General features: G+C 56.4%; 5 protein-coding genes across 5 annotated transcripts; 3 read left to right on the forward strand and 2 right to left on the reverse strand.

Annotated features, from left to right (window-relative positions):
* Nucleotides 1–89: 89 nt before the first annotated feature.
* MONBRDRAFT_30346 (uncharacterized protein) lies at nucleotides 90–1,636 on the forward strand (the record flags this gene model as incomplete). The annotated part of the gene is made up of 3 exons (XM_001750785.1): nucleotides 90–244; nucleotides 366–1,339; nucleotides 1,563–1,636. The coding sequence occupies 3 exons, from the start codon at nucleotides 90–92 to the stop codon at nucleotides 1,634–1,636; spliced, it is 1,203 nt and encodes a 400-aa protein (XP_001750837.1).
* A 1,175-nt stretch (nucleotides 1,637–2,811) lies between these two features.
* On the reverse strand, nucleotides 2,812–10,159 carry MONBRDRAFT_34742 (uncharacterized protein; the record flags this gene model as incomplete). The annotated part of the gene is made up of 24 exons (XM_001750805.1): nucleotides 2,812–4,038; nucleotides 4,155–4,321; nucleotides 4,428–4,546; nucleotides 4,634–4,730; nucleotides 4,877–4,989; nucleotides 5,080–5,200; nucleotides 5,317–5,510; nucleotides 5,602–5,667; nucleotides 5,745–5,821; nucleotides 6,684–6,767; nucleotides 6,797–6,885; nucleotides 6,999–7,187; nucleotides 7,294–7,448; nucleotides 7,549–7,642; nucleotides 7,745–7,839; nucleotides 8,031–8,101; nucleotides 8,225–8,300; nucleotides 8,406–8,535; nucleotides 8,743–8,766; nucleotides 8,892–9,001; nucleotides 9,101–9,192; nucleotides 9,262–9,553; nucleotides 9,657–9,786; nucleotides 9,932–10,159. 24 exons carry the CDS (start codon nucleotides 10,157–10,159, stop codon nucleotides 3,216–3,218), a joined length of 3,636 nt encoding a protein of 1,211 aa, XP_001750857.1. The 3' UTR covers nucleotides 2,812–3,215.
* Nucleotides 10,160–11,209: 1,050 nt separating this feature from the next.
* Nucleotides 11,210–12,470, forward strand: MONBRDRAFT_30348 (uncharacterized protein; the record flags this gene model as incomplete). Its single annotated transcript, XM_001750786.1, has 7 exons — nucleotides 11,210–11,335; nucleotides 11,421–11,500; nucleotides 11,656–11,723; nucleotides 11,811–11,899; nucleotides 12,011–12,103; nucleotides 12,201–12,291; nucleotides 12,388–12,470. 7 exons carry the CDS (start codon nucleotides 11,210–11,212, stop codon nucleotides 12,468–12,470), a joined length of 630 nt encoding a protein of 209 aa, XP_001750838.1.
* Nucleotides 12,471–14,511: 2,041 nt separating this feature from the next.
* MONBRDRAFT_30349 (uncharacterized protein) lies at nucleotides 14,512–21,935 on the forward strand (the record flags this gene model as incomplete). Its single annotated transcript, XM_001750787.1, has 17 exons — nucleotides 14,512–15,133; nucleotides 15,486–15,653; nucleotides 15,805–15,882; nucleotides 15,970–16,073; nucleotides 16,201–16,296; nucleotides 16,426–16,494; nucleotides 16,586–16,702; nucleotides 16,857–16,921; nucleotides 17,034–17,182; nucleotides 17,308–17,379; nucleotides 17,465–17,568; nucleotides 17,693–17,815; nucleotides 17,917–17,988; nucleotides 18,089–18,274; nucleotides 18,405–18,476; nucleotides 18,603–21,560; nucleotides 21,714–21,935. 17 exons carry the CDS (start codon nucleotides 14,512–14,514, stop codon nucleotides 21,933–21,935), a joined length of 5,277 nt encoding a protein of 1,758 aa, XP_001750839.1.
* Nucleotides 21,936–22,515: 580 nt separating this feature from the next.
* Nucleotides 22,516–24,120, reverse strand: MONBRDRAFT_12918 (uncharacterized protein; the record flags this gene model as incomplete). Its single annotated transcript, XM_001750806.1, has 1 exon — nucleotides 22,516–24,120. The coding sequence occupies one exon, from the start codon at nucleotides 24,118–24,120 to the stop codon at nucleotides 22,516–22,518; it is 1,605 nt and encodes a 534-aa protein (XP_001750858.1).
* Between the last annotated feature and the right edge of the window lie 174 nt (nucleotides 24,121–24,294).

A 24,294-nucleotide genomic window follows, 5' to 3' on the forward strand; every position in this document is an offset into this window, starting at 1 on the left:
CCTTGCTCGTTGTTGTTGTTGGGGAGAGACGTGCTGATGAGGTTGCAGGGTCGAGGCGGGGGTTGATATTGACACAGCGTCTGGCCGCGATGGCGGCCACGGGCACGGTTAATGCGTACTCGAACCGCCACCGCCAGATCAACTTGGATCGCCTGCGACAGGCAGCTGTTGAACAGCGCCAGGAGTCGCAGGAGGATGATCGTCGCCGTGCGCGCCTCCGCCATGAAGCCAAGGAACGCCTCAGGTGGGTCCCTCGCCCTGCGTGTCCTGTGTCTGGCTCCTCACGGTCGTGGACCGCGTTCTGGCCCATGGCTCACACTTCCCCGGTCAAACAAACATCTTCTCCTGTTTTGCCCATGTCCCAGGCGTCTGCAGGCCAAGCGAGAGGCATCACAGCAGGCGACCGAGCACAAGCGGCAGGCTCAACTGGCCGCCCGTCGGCAAGAAATTCAAGACACCAACCATGCCTACCTTCACCACAACGCCGCCCGCCGTCACACGAGTGTCGGTGACCAACACCAATCCCATCCCCACGACACAGCCGACGGCAGCGACCACGACTGGGCCCAAGCGCGGTCTTACCATCACCCCCCTCCCGTGCATAGAGCCCCCTCCCCCAGCTTGCAGGGGCCCTTTCCGCAACGCCGAGTACCTGGCGCCGCCGTTGAAAAGAACATGGCCCGCGACGATGCGCACCGTGATGCCGTCCTCAGCGATGCCTACTCACTCCTGGCCCAATTTCGCCAACACCCGCCCGACGCTGGGCCACCGCCCCCAGAGGGCCCCTACTCCTATCCCGCTGGTCTTGCCGTTTTTCGTGGCCCCTCTGAGGAGGATATTCAGCGCGTGTGGAACTCCATTCGTGACATGACCCACCAGAACAGACCCGCCTACACCAATCATGACCACTTGTCCCGACCGAGTCAGAGCCGCGGCTCCCACCGCCGACACCACTTTTCTCGTGAGGCTCCCGCCACCTATGCCGCCAACGCACACCCATATCCCAGCTCGCAGGCTTCCAATGACTCCCCACCGCAACCTGGCCAGTACTACGGCAAACTTCATACCCGCTCCTCGTCTCAGGGAGCTGTTGCCCCACCCCCACAGGGCCCGCCGCCCCGCCATGAGCGCCCCTCCCTCCGCACCCACCAAGACCCTCGCCACGCCGAATCCCACTCAAACATGGCTCACGCGCAGAACAAGGCTTGGTCTCGTCCCGCCGCACAACCCTATAATCACTACCAAAACAGCGGTGATGCAGACAGCATCGAGGGGGCCCACGCCCCTCATCCGGCGGCCCACGCGCCGCATCTCGCCCGGACCTACTCCAACTCCTCCCGTGCCTCCTTGCTCGACTCGATTGACAGCATGGATTCCCTGCACGACAACCCCTCGCCCCCACCCCTGGCAGCCTCGCTCAACTATGTGGCTCGAGGCCGCCGAATGCCTGACACCGTGGCTCGACCCCACCATGAACACGCTGCCAGCCCTCTGCCGCCCCATGACCACACCCTCGCTGACCCCCACCCTGACCACATGCTCGTCTTGCGCAATTCCACCAGTACCCGCCGGGCTGTCCCGTTTACAAAGCCCGCTCGCGTGCAACGCAGCCCCGCAGGTTCGCCCACCCCGCTGAGCATGTCTCGCGACCCGGACAGCTCCATCGCTGCCGCCGCTGCCGCCGCTCTACAATCTTCCTCCGAAAGTTTGGACGAGTTCCTCAAACTCGAAAAGGCTGCCGCCCAACACAAGAGTCCCCGCCCCGCCCCAGTGCAGAATCAAGCCCAGGGACCGCCGCAACACCCCAGATCCAGATACCCGAATCCAGCCAAGAGTAAAGAGCCCAAGCACCCCCCGGCATCAAACGCAAACAGTGCCGCTCAACACCCAGATTCCGGGCCCTCGCGCCTGCCCCGCCCGCCAGCCAGCGCCTCCACGTCACATGGTGGATCCGCGGCCTCGCATTACACCCGTCACCGCCAAGTGCGCTCGCGCCCCCGTGCGGATCCTTCCTCTGCTGCAGCAACCGTTACACAGCAGCCTGCAACGAGTGGACCGTCAAAAATGCCGTCAGCCTCGACTGTGCGTTCGCACACCGCAGCGGCAGCCCCTAGCGTGGCACCCAAGGTCCGAAATTCCATTGATGAGCGTTTGTTGATGCTTCGCCATCAAGAATCTCAACTTTCCTCGGAGGTAGACGCCCTAAACGGGCGACTTGGTCAGCTGGAAGCAGGTCGCCGCCTCATCTCCGAAGAAGAGGCCGCCGCTGCTGCCGCCACCACGGCAGACGCAAATGCCCCCTCAGGCCAAGGCAGCATGGCCTCGACTCGCCGCCGCGTGCCCGAACCACCCAAGCGGCGTCGCCCGCAACCGCCCGCATCGGTCACCGACGCTGCCAGTGCCAGCTCGGCAATGCTTTTGGCCAACTCCAAACCGCGCAAGCGGCGTCCTTTTAAGCGCTATGTTCGCGCCGAAGGCTACTCGCAGCGTCACACGGGAACGATGTGAGTCGATCGATCATCATTGGGCGTTGGCCCACGTTACACAATGTGCTCCAGGGCTTGCACTTTTTTTTCCACATCTCGATGTTGAGTCACGAGTTAAGAGTTACGAGGCTGTGCCTCTTTTGTGCCACCGGCTGTTGACGCTGAGCGTCCTGTTGAATCAGGCCCCATGTATGTATGTGTGTTTATGTGTTTATGTGTGTGTGTGTGTGTGTGTGTGTGTGTGTGTGTGTGTGTGTGTGTGTGTGTGTGTGTGTGTGTGTGTGTGTGTGCACGCGCGCGCGCGCGCGTGGCTTTGAAATGTTTTGGCCACCGTATTAATTCATGGTCAACGATCTTTTGCACGCACGCAAGTCATCATTCAAACAGCAACAACACAACAACATAAACAGTGATGCTGCAGCACGTCGTCGTGAGATACACACAGGCATTTGGTTTGAAGGGTGGCAGCCACGCAGGAAGAACAAATGAAGACGATGAACCAGCCAGCGCTCTACAATTTGCTCAAGCGTCCGCAGCTGTGCTTTGGTGCTGGGACGAGGTTCCAGCTGTGGGTCGGATGGGCATACATACGGAGAAGATTTACCCGAACTCGAAAACGGATCGTCACCCAAAGCCACGTTGTCCTCTTCCACGCAGGAGCTGAGAGGGACGAGGTGCGATGCGTTCAAGCACGCCATGTTCGTCGCGGCATGTTGCTTGGCAGGTGGCTCAGATTTCATTGAACTTTTTGAGGCGGTCAACTTCAACCTGTAGCTTAAGGCGCTCGGCGCGCTCGGCGTCCAGGTCGCTGGTCAGCACTTGCATGGCCTTGCGCAGCTTCTCGACCGTGGTCATCATGTCATTAATCTTGCCCTCGAGTGCCTCAAGGTGTGCCTTGTCAACTGAAGGCGCACTGCCGCTCTCCGCTGCTTGGGTAGCCGGTGCGGTGGGTGTGGGCTTTGCGGTTTTCTGGGCTTCCGGTGCGGGCGCTGGCGGGGACCCTTGCTTAGGCTCAGTGATGGGGGTCTTGGCTGGAATAGGTTCGGGTGCTGGAGTAGGCTTGGGAGCGGGGTCACCGGCCGGCTTGGGGCGTGCGGCCATGCTCATGGAAGCTCCTCGACTACGTCGGTTATTGAGTTCGCGTTTCCAGGGTGGAATGTCATCATTCTTGTCTGTCGGCTCTAGACTTTGCGACGAGCTGCTGCGCACGGGGGCGGGAGGCTTGGGCTTGTCGTTGCTAGCCACCGGCTTACTGGCGGGTGGCTTCAAAGCAGGCTTTTCAGGTCCAGTGGCTGGCTTCTGAGGCGGTGGGATGCGAGCAGCGGGTTTGCTTGGTTTTGGCTTTGGAGGTTCAGTGCTGCTGGAAGGAACGCTTGGCTTCGGCGCCAACGTAGAGGCCGTGCTGCCTGAGCGGGGAGGCGGCACTTTCTGGCTGATGGAGGGGCTGCGGGGCACAGGTGGCTTGCCCAAAGAGGTTGAGCGCGCTGGCGGTTGAATGGCAGCCTTTGGCGCTGGGGTTGGAGTGGGTGCGGGAGGCTCGGCTGCCGGCATGCTGTGTCATTGCAAAAGCCAAGTGAGTGAGGTCAAGGCGTGCGTGGGCGGGACGTGTGGCGACAGCCAAAAAGGAACATAGGGATCGAAAAAAAAATGGCCAAGCAAGTTACGTACGGCAGCTCCTCAACAAAATTGTCCGGAAAAAGGCCGGTGCGGCCGTTGAGTTCGCCGGTCAACCAGCCCTCAATTTCTTCTCCCGGCGGTACGGAAACCAGGGTGATGATGTCGCCAGGCACGAACGAGAGCTCGTCGTCACCCTGCTGCGTGTAATCGTGGATCGCCTGGAAAGACCAAGTAAGAAAGAGTGGGCTTTGGCTCATGCACGAGTGAGCTGTGGCTCATGGACTTTTTCTTGTCTGGGAGGATGGTTGCACAAGCGCTCCCCACCTTGAATTGTTTTTTGGCCGGTGCTGGCGGTTTGGTCGGGCCAGTGGTCGGCGGCTTGTGAGCAGCGGGCGCTGCCGCGGGCTCGGCCGGGGCAGAAGCTGGCGGCGGGGGTTTCTTAGCTGAAGGATGAGAGTCAAAGGCACCGCCCATGAGACGACATGTGCACGTGTGGAAACCAGCCATAGCCCACGTCGTCCGATACCTACAGCTGACACTCGTCTTGCGCAAGGCCACGGAACCACCGGCAAAGATGTTGCCAAAACCGATGCCCTGTACTTTCTTGGCTTGGATCACATTGGCATTCTGCATGAAGGAACGAACATACACGCAAATTGAGGGGAGAAGCAGGGGCGTTTCCTCATTCGCCGGGGTCTCATGCACACGCAAGCGGGACCCAAGAGGACCATTGCACGAAGCGAAAAGAGCCGACATTGGCGACAATCACGCACGTCTTGATCATCATCAGCAGCCACCGCCGCTGCTGCAGGGGCGGCACCCGCTGGCGCCGGACATTCCTCGACAAAATTGCTGGGGAACAAGCCGGTTTTGCCCTTGTGGATACCTGACGTATACCAAGAAACAGAATGAGAGTAACGGGTGGGATCGGTTGAGGAAGACTGGGGGCTCTCAAGCGAAGCCATACAGAACAAACCTTCCCACCAGCCTTCGTCGTCCTGATTGACAATTTCAACCACGTCACCGACGGCTAGGGTGAGCTCATCGTCATTGGCAGCGTCGTACTCGAACGTGCACTTGCAATACTTCTTGGCCGGCTATGCGTTGCATGTTTTACCCAGAAAGGAGACGCATTATGTCAGGAATGGATGTCCCCTGGACCGTTGCCGAGCAATTAGAATGAGCCTGCTCCTTGGCAATCAAAGAAACCAACCTGCGCAGGAGCGGCAATCGGGGGCGGGGCTGGCCGGCTGGGCGCGGTCGCAGCAGCCGGGGCTGGAGTCGCGGCGGCCGGGGGAGGGGCTTGTACTTCCTCGACAAAGTTGTCTGGAAACACGCCGTGATGCCCGTGTTTATCTGTGCCGGACCACCAGCCGTCTGAATCTTTGCTGACGTTTGTGATTAGATCTGGTGGGGCAGAACCGCGAATGTCGATAGGTGATGAAAGAAAACAAGTCCATGCGCAAGACCAAGGCACGCGAATATCCGGCAGACGTACCGCCCACGACCAGACGTAGCTCATCGTCGTTCTGAGGGTCATACTCGAACAGCACCTTGACCGTCACTGCAGAGTATTATCATGGCCCATGTGAGGTGTGTGAGTGTGCGTGCGTGTCTTTCGTGCGTGCCTTTCAGGTGAACAACCAAAATGCGACATGCAAAAGTGCACGATCAAGAGAGATGGGAGAATAGCCGAGATGGTAAACTTGCCGGACATGCTACTGGTGATGGAAAAGCAGGCAAAGCTTCCGGTCACACTGAAGCTCAAGGTTCCCCTGCGCGCTGATCCAGCAGCTTGCAGGCCAAGGAGTGCCAAACAGATGAAAAAATAAAGGCGGAACCCGCGAACGGATCCTAAAGACGCCGCAAGAGAGAATGAATGTGAGGGCCGCATCATGTCGAGATGCCAACGGTTTGAACACCACACGCAGCAATCCATATCCGCAACGGAGAAATCAAAACAGCCAGGCGGGCTGCCATCTCCAAGATCCAGTGGCACACGACGTCTCTCTCTCTCTCTCTCTCTCTCTCTCTTAAAGGCTCAACCCCTCAATCGTCGTTTAGCAAACCAGATGAGCAAGCGCTATACCAGCCATCAAGACAACCCATGCTCCACATGCCCAATGAGAAGAAAGGCGCCACAAAGCAGGCAGTGACCAGTATCAGCACTACCCCGCTTCCCAGTGACCCACTGGCCAGACCCGCTGCCGTTTCAACTTTTTTTTTTGTGATTTTTCCTCTTTTTTCTCTCTTTTTTCTCTTTTTTACCTCAAAAACCAAAAAATACAACACCAATAGGTTTACCAAGTGTAACTCATCTCACACTTTAATGCAATGTGTTACTGCTGCTACACTTTATCTGCTTGAGTCTCTTCACACCTGACCAAAACGATGACTCAGCAGGAGTAGACGAATACAGTGATGATAAAATAGTATTCCCTCGGTAAAGTATAATGCTTTTAACTATAAAGCAACACACTGTAACACTACGGTGCTTTGCTTAGGGCCAAACCATGTCGCCACGACAGGGGAGGATTTCGGGCTCGCGGTGGAGCCAGGCGTCAAAGGCTGCCCAGGCACCTGTCGAGTTGCTGGGTGGGTGCAAGGGGACAGAAGGGGGCCGGGGGTGAGATGGAAATGGTACGGTTCTGAGGATTGAATCTGCTGTCGACCGGTCGGCAGATGGGACTGACCGAGCCCATGAGGCGCCCCAGGATGGAAAGGAGGCAAGGGTGTCTTTCCAGCCAGGCCCCGTCGAATTGATCCACCACTTGCCCATGGCCTAAGTCGCTCATGATCAAGCCATTGCGATGAGGCACATGTCCGGCTAGCCAAGCGCATGCTGCCATCACCAAGTGCTTCAACCAACACATCTCGCCCAACACGAGAGCATACCAAGTTGTATGTGGCCACGTCCAGGCTAACAGAGGGATAGTCGATGCGGCTGCGCAAGAGCGCATCAAGTTGTGCCACAAGATCCGGATGCTGCGCATGCACATCGTGCGTTTCCCCGGGGTCATTCACCATGTCAAAAAGCTGTGGCGCCACCTCCTGGCCCGTTCCATAGGTCACCAGCTTCCAGTTCTACGTGTCCGTGCCCCGGATGAGCCAGACGCACGTATGTTAAAAGCCAACCAACGGACGACCTCAATCAAATGCGCACTGCCTTTTCTTTGACTGCATGGCCCACCTGATAGCGAATAAGGTACCAGCTCATGCCCAAGTCAGCGCCGTGGAATTGCGAAATGGCAAAGCTCGTGTTGGCCAGTGGCTTCTGCTCCACCACGCGCGGCACCAAGGAAATGCCGTCCAAGCCCTCGGGCCGCATGCTAGCCGGCACTTGTCCTACAGTGTAGACGACGAGGACATCCCCACAGGCGACGCAAGTTGAGCACGGCCCGACAAGACCGTTGCAACCAAGCCGTCCATTCGCTCTGTCACAGACCAAAATCCATAAAAGTGGGATAAAGATCCACGTGCTGTGTGGGAAGCGTCTCCGTGTCTGCTTTGATGCCTGGGCCAGCAATCACCAGCGGAACCTAAACAGCAATTACCTATTAGTTGGCAGCCATGATAGGACCTCTGCCTGGCGGTGCATGATGCCCAGATTGACTCACACGTGAGGATGGGTCATAGGGTACCATCTTGTAAAATTGTTGATGTTCCATCTGAAAAGGCAACCCAGAGAGTGACTTGACATCCTCGCGCAGTTTGATCTTTTTGCAAAGTGGCAAACCTGCCAATGAAGGCCCGAACCTGCATGTCTCCGTGATCAGCCGTGACCACCCAGTAGGTGTTGTCCATCAGGCCTGCCCAGCAACCCAGCCAAGTGGAAAGGAAAGGCAAACAGATGAAGAGACGCTCGAAACAGGCGGAGACGTGCCATCAATCAAACGAAGTTTCAGGCCACACGCCATCGATTCTTACCGGCGTCCTCTACCGCCTGCATGTACTCGCCGACCATGGCATCAAACTCCGCGATCATGGCATAATAAATGCTAGCGATGCCAGATGGGGGAGACGCGACAGCATAGCCAATTGAGGCTCGAAAAGAACCCACAACACGTGCAGAGCTGTGTCGCCATTTGGTGGTAAAAGTCGAGCAGGATGGCTTGGCGTACCGACGGACCCGGCGGCGTCGATCTTTGGAGTAAAAGTTGGTGACAGCAGTTGCATTGTCTTGATTGGGCAAACAACCTGGCTCCCCCAGCCCCAAATACATGACGTCCATCACACATGAGCTGGTCCGAGTCAGCTGCACACAATACAGCCGCTCTCGCACGCTCACACATTGACACATACCCTTGAGCATAACCGACTGAAGGTCACAGGGGTGCAGCTCGTCCAGTGGAGCCCAGTCGGGCACCGTCACGTCGCTCTCATTAATCATGTTGTAAAACTTCTCACACGTTTGATCTGATGGCATACCCAGCTGAAGTGAGGGCGAACACAAGACGCGGAACGTGTTTCGGAACAGCAGATGACAGCCATGCTTTACACACACTGTGTGGCCATTCATCGAGGCCAAGGGTTGCCCCGTCGGTTGCGGCACAGGATACATGCAGGCATGAGGTCAAAGTCATGTGTTGGAGATGGAATGGTGGCCAGAGTCAGGATTGCTCGCGCACTTTTCACTTACTGGTGGATGAACGATATCCATGCCCTACAGGATCACACATGCCAAATGGTTGCACACCCAGAACAAGAGACTGAGCTTGAGTGGCCAAGGGCTCTTTTTTATTTTCTTTAACAAGAGCAGCTAGGAAAACGGGCAACAAGACTACAAACTTGATAAACGAAAAAGGGCTGGCTCTGAGAATGATTGCGAATGTAGGCAACGTTTTGCTCGACAAACATCCAGTCGACATCATGCGACCGATTGCCCGGAGTCACGTCCCCTGAGATTATGAATGACATGTCCGGATATTTAACACCTCAACGTTTACGAGTTGGTGCGTGGGATCAGGACCGGGCAGATCTGAGATATACGGTCGTACCATGAGCGTCACATACAGCACCTTCGCCTGCCTGCGTCTCGGGTTGTTCGTTCCATCCGCCATTGGTGACGTTATAGGGAAATTGCGTATACCTGTGCGCCACGTGATCAGGCGATTCGGACCCGCTGTAGCAAAGCAGAGAGCGTGCCCAACGAACATACATGGTAAAGCACTGCCACCAATTCCACAGGGCGTGGCCACCTATACTCAGGCCAGTGAACAGGTGATTTTTGTGGTTCACCAAGGGCCGAGGGTTGGCAGGCCAGAAGAGTACAGCAACGTGAGGAAGACACGTCGACGGAGGAACACGATCATGGGGTCGAAGCGCGTGCCACAGCTTGCCTGCGGTCCAGTCTGTTTTTCCGAGAATGTTGACATCATAGCCGGTGCGGCCGAGCACGTCACCGATCTTCATGTCATAGTCTGGCGCCATGCCCTCATAGTTGTTCCAAGCTATGGCGGCAAGGTTGGTGGCACACCGAGCACATGGACTCTGGTGAGGGATGAACATCAAAAAAAAAAATGAGATTGTCTGATTTGACAAACAGCAGCGTACCTCCATTGACCTGAATGCCGTTGTGGTCGTGTGGAATGCGATGAACATGCCGTCCCTGCTGGATCGAGGTCCGGCTCGGCGCACACACGGGTGCCGACACGTAGTGGGTTTTGAACGAGACACCGCCACGCTGTGGTTACATTGATTTGCAAGCCAAAATGGGGTAAGGTGCAATGATGCAGTTGGCCGGCAAAGCAGCAGACAGACAGTGTGCGTTTTCAGCAAGTCGAGTTTGACCGACGCGCGCGTGCGGAGAGATGGGACGAGGAGCCAACCTGAATCAGCTTGCGGATGTTGGGCAGAGGCACCGGCGAGTCTTCGTCAAAGGTCTTGGCGTCGATGGATTCGCAAATGAGGAACACAATGTTGGGGCGCGAGCTGTTGGTCATACCCAGGCGCAGCCTCGATTCGGGCTCGGCGGCTGATCCCAGCCCATGCGAGCCCACTGCCAAGCACCAGATCGCCACCGCCACCAGGACGATCGTCCACCGATCCATCTTCATCGAGATGAGAAGCCGCCCACTGCCAAGGGTGGCAACGTGCTTGTAATAGGGGGGGCTTGCCTCTTACCCCAGCACCAGAGCCACCTCAACTCGAAACACGCACAGAAGAAGAACGAGCAGTGGCCCGCGAGGCGCGCGCACGAGTCGAGTCGTAAGTCAAACATCAACAACGCTCCGAACACACGCATAAACTGAGTTTTCCTCTACGTTTTTCAAGTATGAAAAGGTTAACATATCTACATTACACCAGTTTTTCACTACATAAGCACACTTTATTGGGTTTGATGCAACAAGTTAGTATTGTTCTTCAGTATCTCGATGTTATATAATATTGTTATACTGCATTGATCGCCGTTGAGAACTGCATTTATAACATATTTTACTACGAAGCCTCTCAAGAGTGTTATTGCGTGCATGCATGGATGGTGCTGGGATCCGGTGCTGATCCTCCCGCCACTTTGACCGAAGTCCAGCTTGCCAACTTCAAGCAGGACTCAGCATACATGCACGTCACATGCAGGTGTGCATGATGGGCTCCGGCTAGCACACCCAGGCCTACCGGCTGAATCATTCTATTCTTTTCGGGGTGGGTGGGCCAGACGAGGGCCGAGTGGTGCTTGATGGCCTTTGGCGGGGACGTGGGCTGACACGATAGGGAGAGCTCGGGCATGGGTGTTTTGCATGGTCAAGCGAAATGATGGCCTCTTTGCTGCCCTGGCTTGACCATGGCGCATTCGAAAAGCTCGGGTCACGGCCTCAATCTGTTTGACGAGGTCCATGCGTCAAGTCGTCACCACACGAGTCAACAACCGCCCCCTCTTGCTTGTGCCTTTGTTCGTGTGTTTCGTGACCCTCCAATCTTCAAACACGTCGGGGTTAGGTGTTACTCACCAAAGATGGTCAACCGGAGGCCACCCACGGCTTTTCAAAACCAAAGTGCAGAGCATTTTTTGAGCTGGAACCGAGGTTGCCAAGTACAGTGCGTATTCGGATCCGTCGCTCCATTGGTACCTGATCCCGCTGCCAGTCTTCTACCCTTTGACGAAAAGCATGGCTTGGAGCGCGCTGCCCGCACTGGCCCTCGTGGCCATGGTGGTCATGGTCACGCCCGGCGCCAATGCCGGTAAGATCAAGCGAGATGACATTATCTACCGCATTCTCAACGTCCACAACAAGGTAGGTACGTGCTGGCGCAGCGCAGGCTTGCTGCTGGTGCAGGCGCGGTCGGCCGTGGTCCCTCACTTGCAAGCCCGCACGACAGGAACGGTGCAACGTGGAGCCTCCGGCTCGGGACATGACAACAATGAAGTGGGACCCCGATCTTGCCTGGACGGCCAACAAGTAAGCCTTGTCCCAAAGGTAGCGGTCCTTGCCCCGGCACCTTGAGGAGAGCATGATGAAGGCGCCCAATCTTGATGCTGATCAAACATTCCCGACTCGCCTGTCTTGCTTGCTTGATTGCTATTGGTTCATTTATTTTTTGGTGGCTGCCCAAGGGTGGCGAAGAAGTGTGTTTTTGAGCACTCGGAATTCGAGTACCGTGCCAAGAAGTACAAGAAGCGAAGTACGTGCTTGCGTATACGCGCTTGCTTGACAATCCGCCCGTGCTCACATGAATGTTTTTTTTTTGTTTTTGTGTTTTTGGTTGCAGCGGGAGAAGACGCCCTCATTGGTGAGTCGCTGGCGTTGGGAAACCTCGGCGGCATCAACCGCAAGAAATATGCCAAGATCTTCTCCAAGGTGCGTCCCACACTCCTGGAAGAGAAGCAAAAAAAAGCTGGTTTCGGGCATGGGGCGCGATGGTGAATGGGCGACAAAACTGACCCCAGCACCAATCCTTGATTCGGTTAGGCTTGGGCGGATGAAAAGGAAGATTGGGACTTTCACGCTCTGACTATGGACGACTTTGCCCCCGACTCGCCCCAAGTTGGCCATTACACTCAGGTCCGTGGGCAATCACGCAGTTTTCAAGTGAAAGCCAGCTGCACTGTTTCTGGCTCTGTCCTCAGCCTACAACCTCTGCGTGGTCACGTTCCCGTAGATGATTGATGCAGACTCGGAGTATGTTGGCTGTGCTTTCAAAAGTTGCGACAACAATCAGCGCCTTTTCGTCTGCCACTACCGCACCGCAGGTCAGTGCCTCCGCACGCCAACGGATGCTGCTCCGCACAATTGTCGTCATGTGCGCACATCCCCTCGCATTCATGCACTGAACCACACATGCATAGGCAATGTTCTGGGCCAGACGCCGTATGAGCCCTGCGAAGACGACGAAGATTGTGCCAACCCAGCCTGTGACTTTGGCAACTAACCGCCTGGAGCAAAGGGCAGTTTGACCGTGTCTTTGCTTGTTTTAAAGCACCCTAAGCCAGCTGTATCTTGCTCAGCAGTAGCCAACGCTGCGCTCAGGTGGCATTGAATCTCATCTTTGTGAATTTTTGGCATCGTGAGTTGTCAAAAAAAAAAGAGTGGTTGCTTTCAAATTTGGCTTCCAACTGTTCTTGCTTTGCTTGCTTTTCTTGCTTTGCTTGCTTGCTCTTAAAGGCAAAACGTGCGAATGTGTGTCTTGTGTGCGCGCTGCTTCCGACTTGGTTGGTAGTAGGGACTGTAGCTTTGCTTTGAAATTGATTCCACACGGACGTGATCAGACGGACTATCTATAGAATGCTTGTAGAAAAGGATACAACCTGAGCATAGGCGAGGGTTGAGGGTGGAGATGGCCATTTTTCACCTGTCCTGCCCGACGCAAAAGAAGCAACTGACAATGGCCAACAACGACCTCCACATCGCTGAGGCGGCTCTTGGTAATTTTGCGCAAGGGGATATTCAGACCCTCATGAGGCAAGTGTATCAGCGCTTCACCAACGATTTCGAGCGCACCTTCATCTTCTCTGGGGCCGGAACGTTGCGCACGTCCAGTGATCTCCGGCCCCACATTTCAGCCTTTATATAAAACTACGGCGCCATGATCGAGCTCATTACGGGCGCTGCCTTGCCGCCCCTCAACTGGGTGCAGCCTGTCGATGGATCTCGTTCCGCCCGAACAACCGCAACCCACCGAAACCACAAGCTCATTCTTGCCTACTACTCGCTGACGTTTACGGCCTACGCCAAGTACTGCCAAACTCTGCGGCGCCGCATTGGAGAAATGTACGTGCCAGGCGAGTTGATCGTCAACATCGAGGACGAGGAAGACCCTGTCGAGGAAGACCCTGTCGAGGAGGACCCTGGCAACCTCGCTGCTCTGGAGCTTTGATGACACCATGCTGCCAAGCAGTGACTCCGTAAGTCTGGAACTGGACGCGCTGTCTTTGCAACGCACAGCCTAGTTGTCTTTCTAATGACGTTGGCGTCTCTGGCGGCAGTAACTGTGGCAACCCACTTTTTATGCGGTCTTCCCGCTGATAGTTTCCATGGCCGGTTCAAGGATGTTTCAGCGTGTTGCCGAGTGCTTGAATCAGCTCGATTGACCAGGCCAATAAATCGATCGTTTGAATCAACCACAATGGTTGGACATGCACATGTCAATGTAGATGGGGGATCAAGGTCCTGATAAATACATTCATGCCGTGTAGTAATACCGTTTCACGAAGACGTACGATAAACCCGCGGGGCGGGTTTACATAAAGGCGAGCGAGCAGCAACAACACTCGAGTGCAGCGGAAGAAGATACATGCCACGGCCAATAAAAAAGAGTAGAGTAGATGGTCCGCAGCGAGGCAACCGTCAAAGGTAATGCTGGCTTCAAAAAAAGATGTTCAGGCTTCAAACAGAGCCGAGCAGATATAAAGAGTTTAAGGTTGCTGCCAGACACAACTGATCAAATGAAATCAAATCGTAGTAAGAGCCGAGGGCAAAGTGGGTAAATGAGGAGCCTCTGATGTTGTAGGTTGATCAAACTGCCTCTGATGTGCGCTGCAAACAAGCCGAGAACGCGCACAGCACCAGGTTGCCAATGACGGCGCGCAGCAAAATTCAAGAAAATTCAGCTGAAATTGATCGGAATTTATGTACCTGTAACGGTCAACAGAGACAAGATGAAGCAAAATATCGACTTTGCTACGTTCCCAACATGACTGTAGTGTAAGAAAACGCATTTAAAAATATAAAATTCGTCGATTCAATGTCAGAAAAACGATCGTCGCTTCGACGGTTTTGAGCGGCTTTTTGGTATTTTTTCTCTCTCTCGTGAATAGAGAGAGAGAGCGCGCGAGCGAGAGAGAAGAGAGAGAGAAAGGGCAGCGCGGTAGCATGATGAACTGGTGGCGGTGATGAGCCGCACCGTGCCGGCTGCTCTCGAACGTGTAGCAGGGTGTTAACGCTGGCTACTGGCCGGGGGGGGCTGCGGTGGTATGGAGCTGCCATGTCCACATTGCCAGGCGGCAGTGCCGCTGCCGCGCATGGACATGCATCTACTCAGCTGTCCAGCCGTGGTGACGAGGTCTGAAAGCCGGCCCTCGGCTGCGGCTGGCCCCGCGGTACCCGTCAAGTCCACCAGCACCCTTGCAGCGGTGGCGGCGTGCGATGACGAGGACATGCAGGATTTACTGGATGATTTGGAGGCCGAAGAGGAAGAGCAACAGCAGCAGCGCCAACAGCAGCAGCGCCAACAGCCGGGCGCAGCCGCCACCCATGAAACTGGTCCGGTCATCGTCCATGATGATGAGGATGATGATGATGGTGATGATGATGATGCCGCTGCACTTTTGGCCATGGAACGCTTCGAGCGAGGTGGCCCCACCGTCCAACGCACAGGCCCCTCGAGCCATCGCAATGCGCTGGCCGACCTCATGTCCAGCGCGCGTGCCCAGCGCCAGCCCAGCAACTCTGCTGGGTCAACAAGGCATCCCCATACTGGGGTTGATAAAGTCAGCTCTCCGCTTCGCACGGGACCTGGCGCCATCGTCTCTACTGCCCGCCCTGGCGGCGGCATTGATGCCAAGGGCTATCCTTGCCTCGATTCAGCGGCCCAAGGTCGGTTCCTGCCGTTGTCAGCACTTGCTGCTCTGCACAGTCCTAGCTGCAAGCCCCCTTCTCCTTGCAAGCATCCATCCCACTCTCACTGCAATATGCCATGCAAATCACACGCCAGGCACCTGGATCTTCCCTACCAACATGCCCGAGCGCAAGTATCAGTTCAGCATCGCGGAAAAATGCTTGCGTTGTAACACCCTTGTCTCCTTGCCCACAGGCACGAGTCTTTCGTCATCGCGACCCGTGCCATCCTGCGTGGCGTGTTCAAGCTTTTTTTTTTTTTTTTTTTTTTTTTTTTTCTGAAAAACTTGCGCTTGCCATGCATCTCAGTGTCGGCCTGTGCAAACTGTAGGATTGGGCAAAACCTTCATCGCTGCCGTCGTCATGTACAACTTCTGGCGTTGGTACCCCAATGGCAAAGTATTGTTCATGGCCCCCACCAAGCCCCTTGTGGCTCAGCAAGTCAACGCTTGTTATCAGATTATGGGGTTCCGGGCCGAAGACATTTGTGAAATGACTGGTAGGCAGCTCAGAATTCTTTTTGGCCCTGAGCTTGATGCTTGGCGAGCCGCGTCAACACTTCAGCGGCTGGGCTTGTCTTGTTGACCTTGTGCAGTCTCACTTGGGCTGTTTGCATGTGACCATCTTTGTCATGATCGCCACGACCGCAGGCAGCAAGCAGCACGAGCACCGCGACAAGCTCTGGCAGCGCAAGCGTGTCTTTTTCCTCACCCCACAGTGTGCTGTCCGTACGTCCCCACCTGCTGCACCCACTGTCAAGTAGCGCTCGGTAGTATCTTCCCTCCTCTTGACCTGGGTCACCCGTGGGTTGGCAGGTGACTTGCAGCGTGGCTACTTTTCAGCCAGAGAGGTCGTGTGCGTCGTGTTTGACGAGGCCCATCGAGCTCTGGGCAACCACGCCTACTCGCTCTTTATTCAGGTATATCTGTTGATCGCAGCTGCGTGCATGTTTAGGCCGAATCCACTCATGAGGCAGGTCTCACCGTGTGCTCTGGTCATCTGCCCCGTGCAATGCTCTTTATTCGGCTTGCTTTACCTGGTCCCAGAGTCTATTGGCTGAAAGCTCACAGTTTCGCGTCATGGCCCTTTCGGCTACGCCGGGTGATTCGGTCACCAAGGTGCAAGAGGTCATCACAAATTTGGTGGGTCGCTTTCGAGAAGTTGGATTAGTTCTGCCCCTCTTCTGTGTGTCACTGACCTTGCTGGCACGGATATAATTCGGTTCTCAAATTTGTTCCTGTTCTCCAACATGAATTTTACGGCCACATTAGCTCATTGACGCCATTGAGATTCGCGGCGAAGAGGCCGCTGACGTTGCTCCTTACGTGAATCAGCGAACCGTACGATGTCTGGCCAACTGATGCGATCGAACTATGTCATCGTTATGCCGGTGCTCATTGCTCTTGGGTGGCGCTGTCTGCGGGCATGCAGGCAGAAAAAGTCGTCGTTCCCATGAGTCCAGACATTGAGGCCTGCCGCTCCATGCTGAACCGGGTCGCCCAGCCCTTTATCAAGCGCTTGGTTCAAGGGCGAGTGCTTGGCGAAACGGTGAGGCCGCTACGCTCTGACCACGAATCTGTGCTTCACGAGATGCAAAGTTTTTGAAGCATGGCAAACGATTTGTGGGCTCCCGAGCCCTGCTCGCCAGTGGCAAGGACTAAATAAGTGATGCTTCTTGACTCTTGCCCATCTTGTCTTGTAGACCTTGGATCGGTTGACTTCGCGAATGCTGGCCATTACCCGAGATCGAGCCCGAAGTGGTGACATGTACGTATGTGTGTGTGTGTGCGTGTCTTGCAGGATGCCTTTGCCTTCTCGCCCCGGCTCTCGGCTCACATAGACCTCGACGGGACTTGTACTGTGCGTGTATCGATGACAGTGGTGGCGGGGCTTTGAAAAAGGGAGTTCTCGAAAATTCGTTTGCCATGCTCATGTCTCTCAGCACGCTTTTTGGCACGGTCAGCAAGCATGGTATTACCCCCTTTCTCATCTCGGTTGAGAATGGGATTGACAAGGCCAAATACATTGGTGTGTCAAATCATTTTGGGCTGCCTCGGCCGGGGTTCGCGTCGCAGCCGCCCCAGTGTGCCCGTAGCTTCACCTTTGCTGGTCCACGACGCACTCATTTTGGTCTCCATTACGCTGCGGGCTAGGCAAGGAACTTCAAAAGAACCCGGCGGCTCAGGCCGTGATCAAACGCTTTCGCGAGCAGCGGGAGAACAACCGTACGTCATCGTGTCACCTTTTTATCCTATAGATGGAGCAGTTGGCTCTTGATCTGAATCGTGCTGTCATTACCGCGCCGCGCAGCCGACTTTGTGGGCCATCCCAAGCTCGTCAAGCTGCGCGATATCCTGCACAGCCACTTTACAGCCATGGGTGCCACAGCCACCCGGGCCATGGTCTTTTCTACGGTAAGATCCTTTGGCACCCCGGATTTTAAAAAATGTCCGGGCGCCAACAAGTCCCAATGCGGCTGCATTTCCAGTGTTGACAACACACCCTTCGTTCTTGGTCTCACCGTTCCTCTTTGCTCAGATTCGAGACTCTGTGCAAGACATTACGGACGTCTTGAATCGACACGGCAATCTGATTCGCGCCGTCCCGTTTATCGGTCAGGGCAAGGGTACAGGCACCGGCAAGGGTCTGACGCAAAAGGAGGTGTGTCTTGATAATGCCGCTCCTTCTCGTCATTAGAGTGGCTCGGTCTTCGCCCGTCTCGCCTAGGCGGGCAAATTCAAATGTCACATGGTGTTTCGCAGCAAGCACGTGTGCTTCAGCAGTTCAAGAATGGCCAGTACAACGTGTTGGTGGCCACTTGCGTGGCTGAGGAGGTAGACCGTTCTCGTTCATCAGCCAATCCTAGCCAACAGCCATCAAAATCGCCGCTGCGAGCTCATATTCTGGCGTCTGTGTTTTGGATCAATGTATCAGGGCTTGGACATTGGCGACGTTGACCTCATTGTATGCTATGATCAACAAGGTTCTCAGACACGGCTCGTGCAAAGATCGGGCCGCACAGGCCGCAAGCGGGATGGCAAAATCGTTTTTCTCATGACTGCAAATGTGGAGGAAAGCCTCTACAAGCGCAGCGCTGACGGCAAAAATCACATTTTCAAGGTGTGGTCATCATAGTCTGTTTTTTTTTTTTTCTTTTCTTTTTTTCTCGCTCGCTCTCTCTCTCTCTCTCTCTCGTTTCTACTCCCCTGCTCACATCAGAGGCCCGCTTCTTGTGCATTCGTGGAATCAGGCCATTGTCAAGGGCAGCAACTCTTTTAAAATGTCCAATCTCAGTCCAGCTCTACTGCCTGCTCAACCCGTGGTTGGTCGACTCTGCACCATGCACCCGTTCCAGGCCTGGCCCCAGTCTCGCTTGCATGCCCCCTTGCCTTATGCGAGCTGTGTCTCTGCTCTCATACGTACCCGTCGACTTGTTGTTGCATTGCAGGTGCAACGACGACAAATGGCAGCCGCCGGAACTCCACCCTCGGAGATCTCCGGGCGAGGTGCGCGCCGGCGCGCAGACCGTGGGAACGGCCACACCACCGCGTTGGTCGAGGCCTTTGATGCGGCGCAGTGGGAAGAGGTCCGCCAGGAGCTCCGCCAGCAACAAACCCTAGCTGTCGTTCGCTCCGGACGTTACAGCCATCTACACATGGTGGATCAGTTTCGCAGCTTTCTGGCTCCCAGTCGGCGCTCTCAAGCCTTTCTGCGGCTCCTTCAGAAGGAGGACAGCTCGATCGACCAAGATTGGGCGTCCGACTCGTTCTGGGGAGCAAAAACAGGGGCGGCTCGTGAAGAGATCTCTGGGGTGAATGACGATGTCGCGGCTCCAGCCAGCAAACGGGCCAAGCGTGCCACCATTGCATCGGCACCACAATTGGAAGTGGCGGACATGGATCTTGGCCTTTTGGACACGCCGCTGATGGGTCATGACGGCTGGGACTCTGACGACGATCTTCCCGAGGTCATGGGCTTGGCAGTGGTGACCGAAGGCACAAACTCCAAGGCGGCGGCGGCTCACCTGCCGTCCGCCGACCGACTTGAATCACCACGGGTTTCCTTGCACGCCTCGCCACCATGGTCTCCTGTCCGCTGCAGCGACGAGCGCGCTGCTCCCGCCGTTCAAGGGCAAGGTTTTGCAGGGCGACCCACTCATTCCAGCCCAACTTTTACAGGTGCAGCGTCGCCTCAGCCGTCGTACAACGATGAGGAAATGCCAGTATGGAGTCAGGACGCCAGCCCACCCGAGGTGGGCTTTATTCAGCCGTCACAAAACGCTGTGGGAACGGCCCTCGAATCTGGGCCAGCTACTTCATCGCCCGTGCCGCCCCGACGGCGTGTTCCTGCCCATCAGCTGCGCGCGCTCTTGTCTCCGTCACATTCCCATCCTGCGGCACAGAAATCCGCTGCAACTTTGGCTGGTGCCAGCCGCGCCGGTATGCCCCCAGAGTTGACCACGAAACCCACCTCACCGGCTGCTGAAGCGCCATCCCCAAAATCACGCGAGTCAGACGCCACGCTTGCATGGACCTCACGTGTGGTTGCAGCCCAAAGTGGCCGCACCTCGTCCGCGCTATGGACCGTACTGCAGTCTGCTTTAACCGGATATCAACGCTCTCTGATGGCGCGAGCTTCGCAGTTGCCTCGAGCCTCGCAGGCTGGGCGCACGACCATGTCGGTGAACGACATGCCGACAGCACGGGCAGCAGCTCCTTTGGCCAGTAGCCGCAGGGAGCATGAATCTCAGGCATCGTTTCAGCCTCCGGACCACCAAGTCTCTGAACTCTGTTCACCCCACCTGCCCATGCGTCCAGCATCACGCTCTGGCGCTTCGGGTTCGACGCCCATCGTCTTGGACGACACTCATCGGTCGCAGGAGCTGGCACCGCCGACCCCAACGCCCTTGCGCACCAAAGGTCAGCTCAAGGCATCACCAGCGTGCGTTGTGCTTGACACACCACATCCCCTGCCGTCTGAGCCACTGTCATCACCCGCGGCAAGCGCTCTGCGGCCCTCAACAGCGGCTCCCACGCGTATGGAGACGGAGGAGGACGATGATGATTCGCCATTGGTGATGCGTGGCCGCCGCGGTCGGCCACATCCCATGGTCGTGCTATCTTCGGCTTCACCCAGCCCGCAGGCAGGTCACGCAAACACGAGACCTGCACGGGGGAGCCCGGCAGACGTGGTTTTCCAAAGCCCCGTGCTGCCGCGGTCCCGGCACACTCGCCCTGCGCTTCTTTCGATAGACTCTGACGGGCCCGACGAAAATGGTCCCGTACAGCAGCGCATGGCTCAGCCGATGGGCGACGGAGGCCGGCGTCAGAAAAAGTCCTCTATAGATGCTACTGCTTTGCGCGAGCGTCAAGCCCTGCGCCGCTACTTTGTGGCTTCGCAAGCCGAAGATGGAGCCGAAACCGGTATGGACAACATGGATGAGGATGAGCCGGATGAGTACGATCTCGATGACTCGTTTATTGACAACGGGTCTGCATCGCAGCACACCCAGCGAACCTCCCCCGGGTCTCGTTCATCGTCGACCGCAGCCCGTGGACAGCGGCCCGATGCCGATATTCTCAGTACCCAGGAGATGGGGGCTGTTTATCGACGCTCAGTCTTGCATTCACCAGAGAACGACGAACTGCCCTTTAACACGCGTGTTAGATATGGCGGTGCCCGGTATCGTCTTGCCAATCTCGATGCTGTGCCAGACGTACAGGACACGCCATCGCCGAGTGCCAGTGAGGCGGAAGATGCACCGTCGCTTGGCCCATCGCTGTCACCATCTTTGGAGCCATCTTTGGAAGCGGTCTCTCGTGCCCCACCGCGACCCGCTGCCAGTCCAACGCGGCTCGCTGCCGGCAGGCCGCACGCTCCAGCGTTCAGCTCTTGCTCGGCGCGCGAGGTTGCTGGTGATGTGGCATCTGGTCCGATGTTGCAAGGGACACCATCCAGTCGGGGGCACGCGCGCGCGCCGCTGACCCCTTACATTTGCAATGGAAACACGCCGGCGGCGCGACCCGCCCCGAACGTTTCAACCCCGTTGACTCCTCTTGGTTCACGGTCACCATTGCCGTTGGTTGAGACACCCATGTATGCGGCGGCACGTTCACGACGTCCGGCCGCATCGGGTTGCGGGCCTCTGTTGCTGGTTTCTACGCGCGAGCTCAACTCGGCGGAGCTCATGAACTGTCTGTTGGCGAGCGACATCAATTATGCGGTTGCCAAGATGGATGTGGGCATGTTTTGTTTGGGTACGCGCACGGCCGTGGTGCGTCTTCGAACGACAGAGGTGGTGCGTTGGGACCACAAGGATTCATCCACGTCCGACCCTGTGTTCAAAGCGGCCAACAACATGTCCCGTTTGGTCGTCGTGATCGAGGAGCACCAGCCCACACGTGGCGTACGTTGGCCATCGTCTTGCGATTCTTCTGGTGGAGTGGGATCATGGGATCTTTTTGGTGATGCTCATGCGGGGAGGGAAGGGGGTGCCAAAGGAGTCGTCATGGGGAGCGACTGGTTTGGCTCTCTCACTTGTCTTGTGCTGGGCCTCTAGGGTCAAGTCACTCGTGGAACAGCCTACATGCGCGGCCTGGCTCGACTAGTGGCGTTGGGCGCGCAGGTGGTTGACGTTCCAGATGCTGCGGGCACGGCCGCCATCTTGGGCACGCTTTTGCGTGAGGAGCATGCCGCTGGATTTGGACTGGATGCACGCGTCAAGCCTTTGCTAGACATTCGCGAGCATGCGCAAGTGAGTGCTCCCTCACCTCGGCTTTGATCGGTTATTACTACATGCCCTTTCTGCTCCATCTGGCTAACACTGCTGCTGTCGGGGCTTTTTACTCTTGCAATTAGTTGATTGAAATGGTGCGTGCAGTCACCCGAGCGCCCCTGCCAGCTGTGCTGGCTTTGGTGGGGCGTGCGATTTCAAAAGGGCAGGATTGGTCAAGTATCCTAGAGAGGTCAGTCTGTGCTGCCCCAGATTACATGCCTGCATGCTACACGGTGACGAGCCGCACATTTCTCTTTGAACTGAATCCCTTGGCCCCCTTCCCTTTTTTTCTTCTGGATTGTACCGCACCCGCATAGGACTGAAGCCTGGGACGAGTTGCTACCAGACGACCAACGAGATGCTGTGCATCTATGGCAGCTTCGGCTGGCTGAGGACATCGAGGCTCTCGATGCTTGAGTTGTTGACGGGCACAACACAAGATAGACTGCTGTCAAAACTTCAATCGATGTGGGCGTTTATTGGGCGGCAAGTTGAATCAATTCAGGCCAGACATACTCGATGGGTGTGTGTGTGTGTATGTGTGTGTGTGTGTGGGGGGGGGGGGGGGAGGGGTGGTGGTTATGGCTTAGCCATGATGAAAGAAACGAAGACGGGTCATGATGGCAAAAAAAGCTCGAGGGAGAGTGGCCACCTCTGCTCTGGGGTTAAGCACGGCCATGGCGGGACGGCATGCTGGTTTGTCGAGTCGAAAGCGTCGATCGGTCAAGTTGATGGTGGGCTGAGGGTCGTTTTGCTCATAAGGATCAAGGTGGCGGATGTTGAATGCACGAATATCAACGATAGAGTCAGGGTCGTCGCCTGCCACGTGCATGGGAAAGTGTGGATCGTCTTCAATCATGCTGCCGGACGATGAGGAGTCGAAATCTTGATCAGCATTAGGCAGCCCATGGGCGGCAAACTCGCCTCTTGGCTCAAACCCAAAGTGCATTCGCTGGGCCGGATTTCGACTGCTGCCTCGGTCATCTTCGTCATCGTCATCGCCATCTTCGTCGTATTCATCGTCATCATCGTCGTCGTATTCATCATCGTGGTAGTAGTCGTCGAAGTGGCGGTGACTTGCCATGGCGGCATTCACGCCTTCAGGAACAGCAACAAAATGCCAACCGACGGGGCTTGAGCATGTACCGCAGCGCGCCGTGCGCCAGGCATAGCCGGGAAAGTAGGAATTGGCGGTGGTGGCCATGCCGTCGACGATCAGTGAGTCTGCGAAGCGGAGCAGCATAAAGGTCTGTTGCACGCCCATGGGGTTGACACGGGTCATAAAGCCAGATGAGCCCTGCGGGATGATAATGTCGCTTGGCTGGGCCACGGGACCATTGCACATGTCACATGCAAAGCCGGGCATCTCGATGTCATCCTCATTGAGTTCGTACTGGATGTAACGGAGGGTAGAGAGGCGGCTGGGGTTTGGGGTGTCTCCCAACCCAGCGTGGGCAGCCAGTTCGAGCGTGGTGGTGTAGAGGTCGTGGAACAATGATTGAATGGGGGTAGCAGGGGCTTGGCTTTGACGCCAAAAGTAATCGGCCAGGTTGCGGACCGTCTTTTTGGCTTGATGGGGCGTGCGGTTGAGCCAGCGCGCATGCACAGCGTTCTGTACCCGACAGCGCGGGGGAACGGCCGTGGCCCAAGGGAGCGTAGGTTCTTGCAGGCTGAGAACTTGGCAGCCGTGGATAACGTTCGGGCTGCGGAAGCCGTCCGCTGGATAGTGTTGCATGAAGTTGCGAATACGTGCGGGGCCGACGGTTTCCACGCGAAGGAAACCGCCGTGCCGAAAACCTGGGGTGATGACGAAAGATCGCAACAACACCAGATGGCCGTAATAGGCATGGCCCTCTGAGACGAGGCAGGCATAGGAGGGATCGTCCTTGGCGGCGCCAGGCGCTTGAAGGGGCCTGACGCTGCTGCGCAGCTGATCCTCCGCCTCCTCAACACCTGCAATGTCCAAGGCGACCAATTGCAGCAAGCCGGCCAGCTCGGGCTCGACGCGCACCACAATTTCAAACTCGCCCCGCTCCGCCGGCAGCTCATCCACAAGAATCATTGGGCAATCAACCCAACCCGTAAACGGAAACCGTTGCGCCGGACCCTCCAGCGTCCCCGCATCGGCCCGCGGTGCCACACGCACCTCCCGCGTCACCACAGACGCTGACCCGCGCTGCCGTTGACTCATCCTCCACTTTTGACTGAAAGAGAGAGAGAAAGAGAGAGAGAAAGTGAGAGAGAGAATTGAATGAGGAAGAGAGAGAGAGATGAATTGGTTTGAGTGAGAGAGAGAGAGATGAATTGGTTGAGCGAGAGAGAGAGAGAGAGAGAGAGAGAGAGAGAGAGAGAGAGAGAGAGAGAT

Source organism: Monosiga brevicollis, genomic scaffold (genome assembly GCF_000002865.3).
Source record: "Monosiga brevicollis MX1 MONBRscaffold_48 genomic scaffold, whole genome shotgun sequence".
NCBI lineage: Eukaryota > Choanoflagellata > Craspedida > Salpingoecidae > Monosiga > Monosiga brevicollis.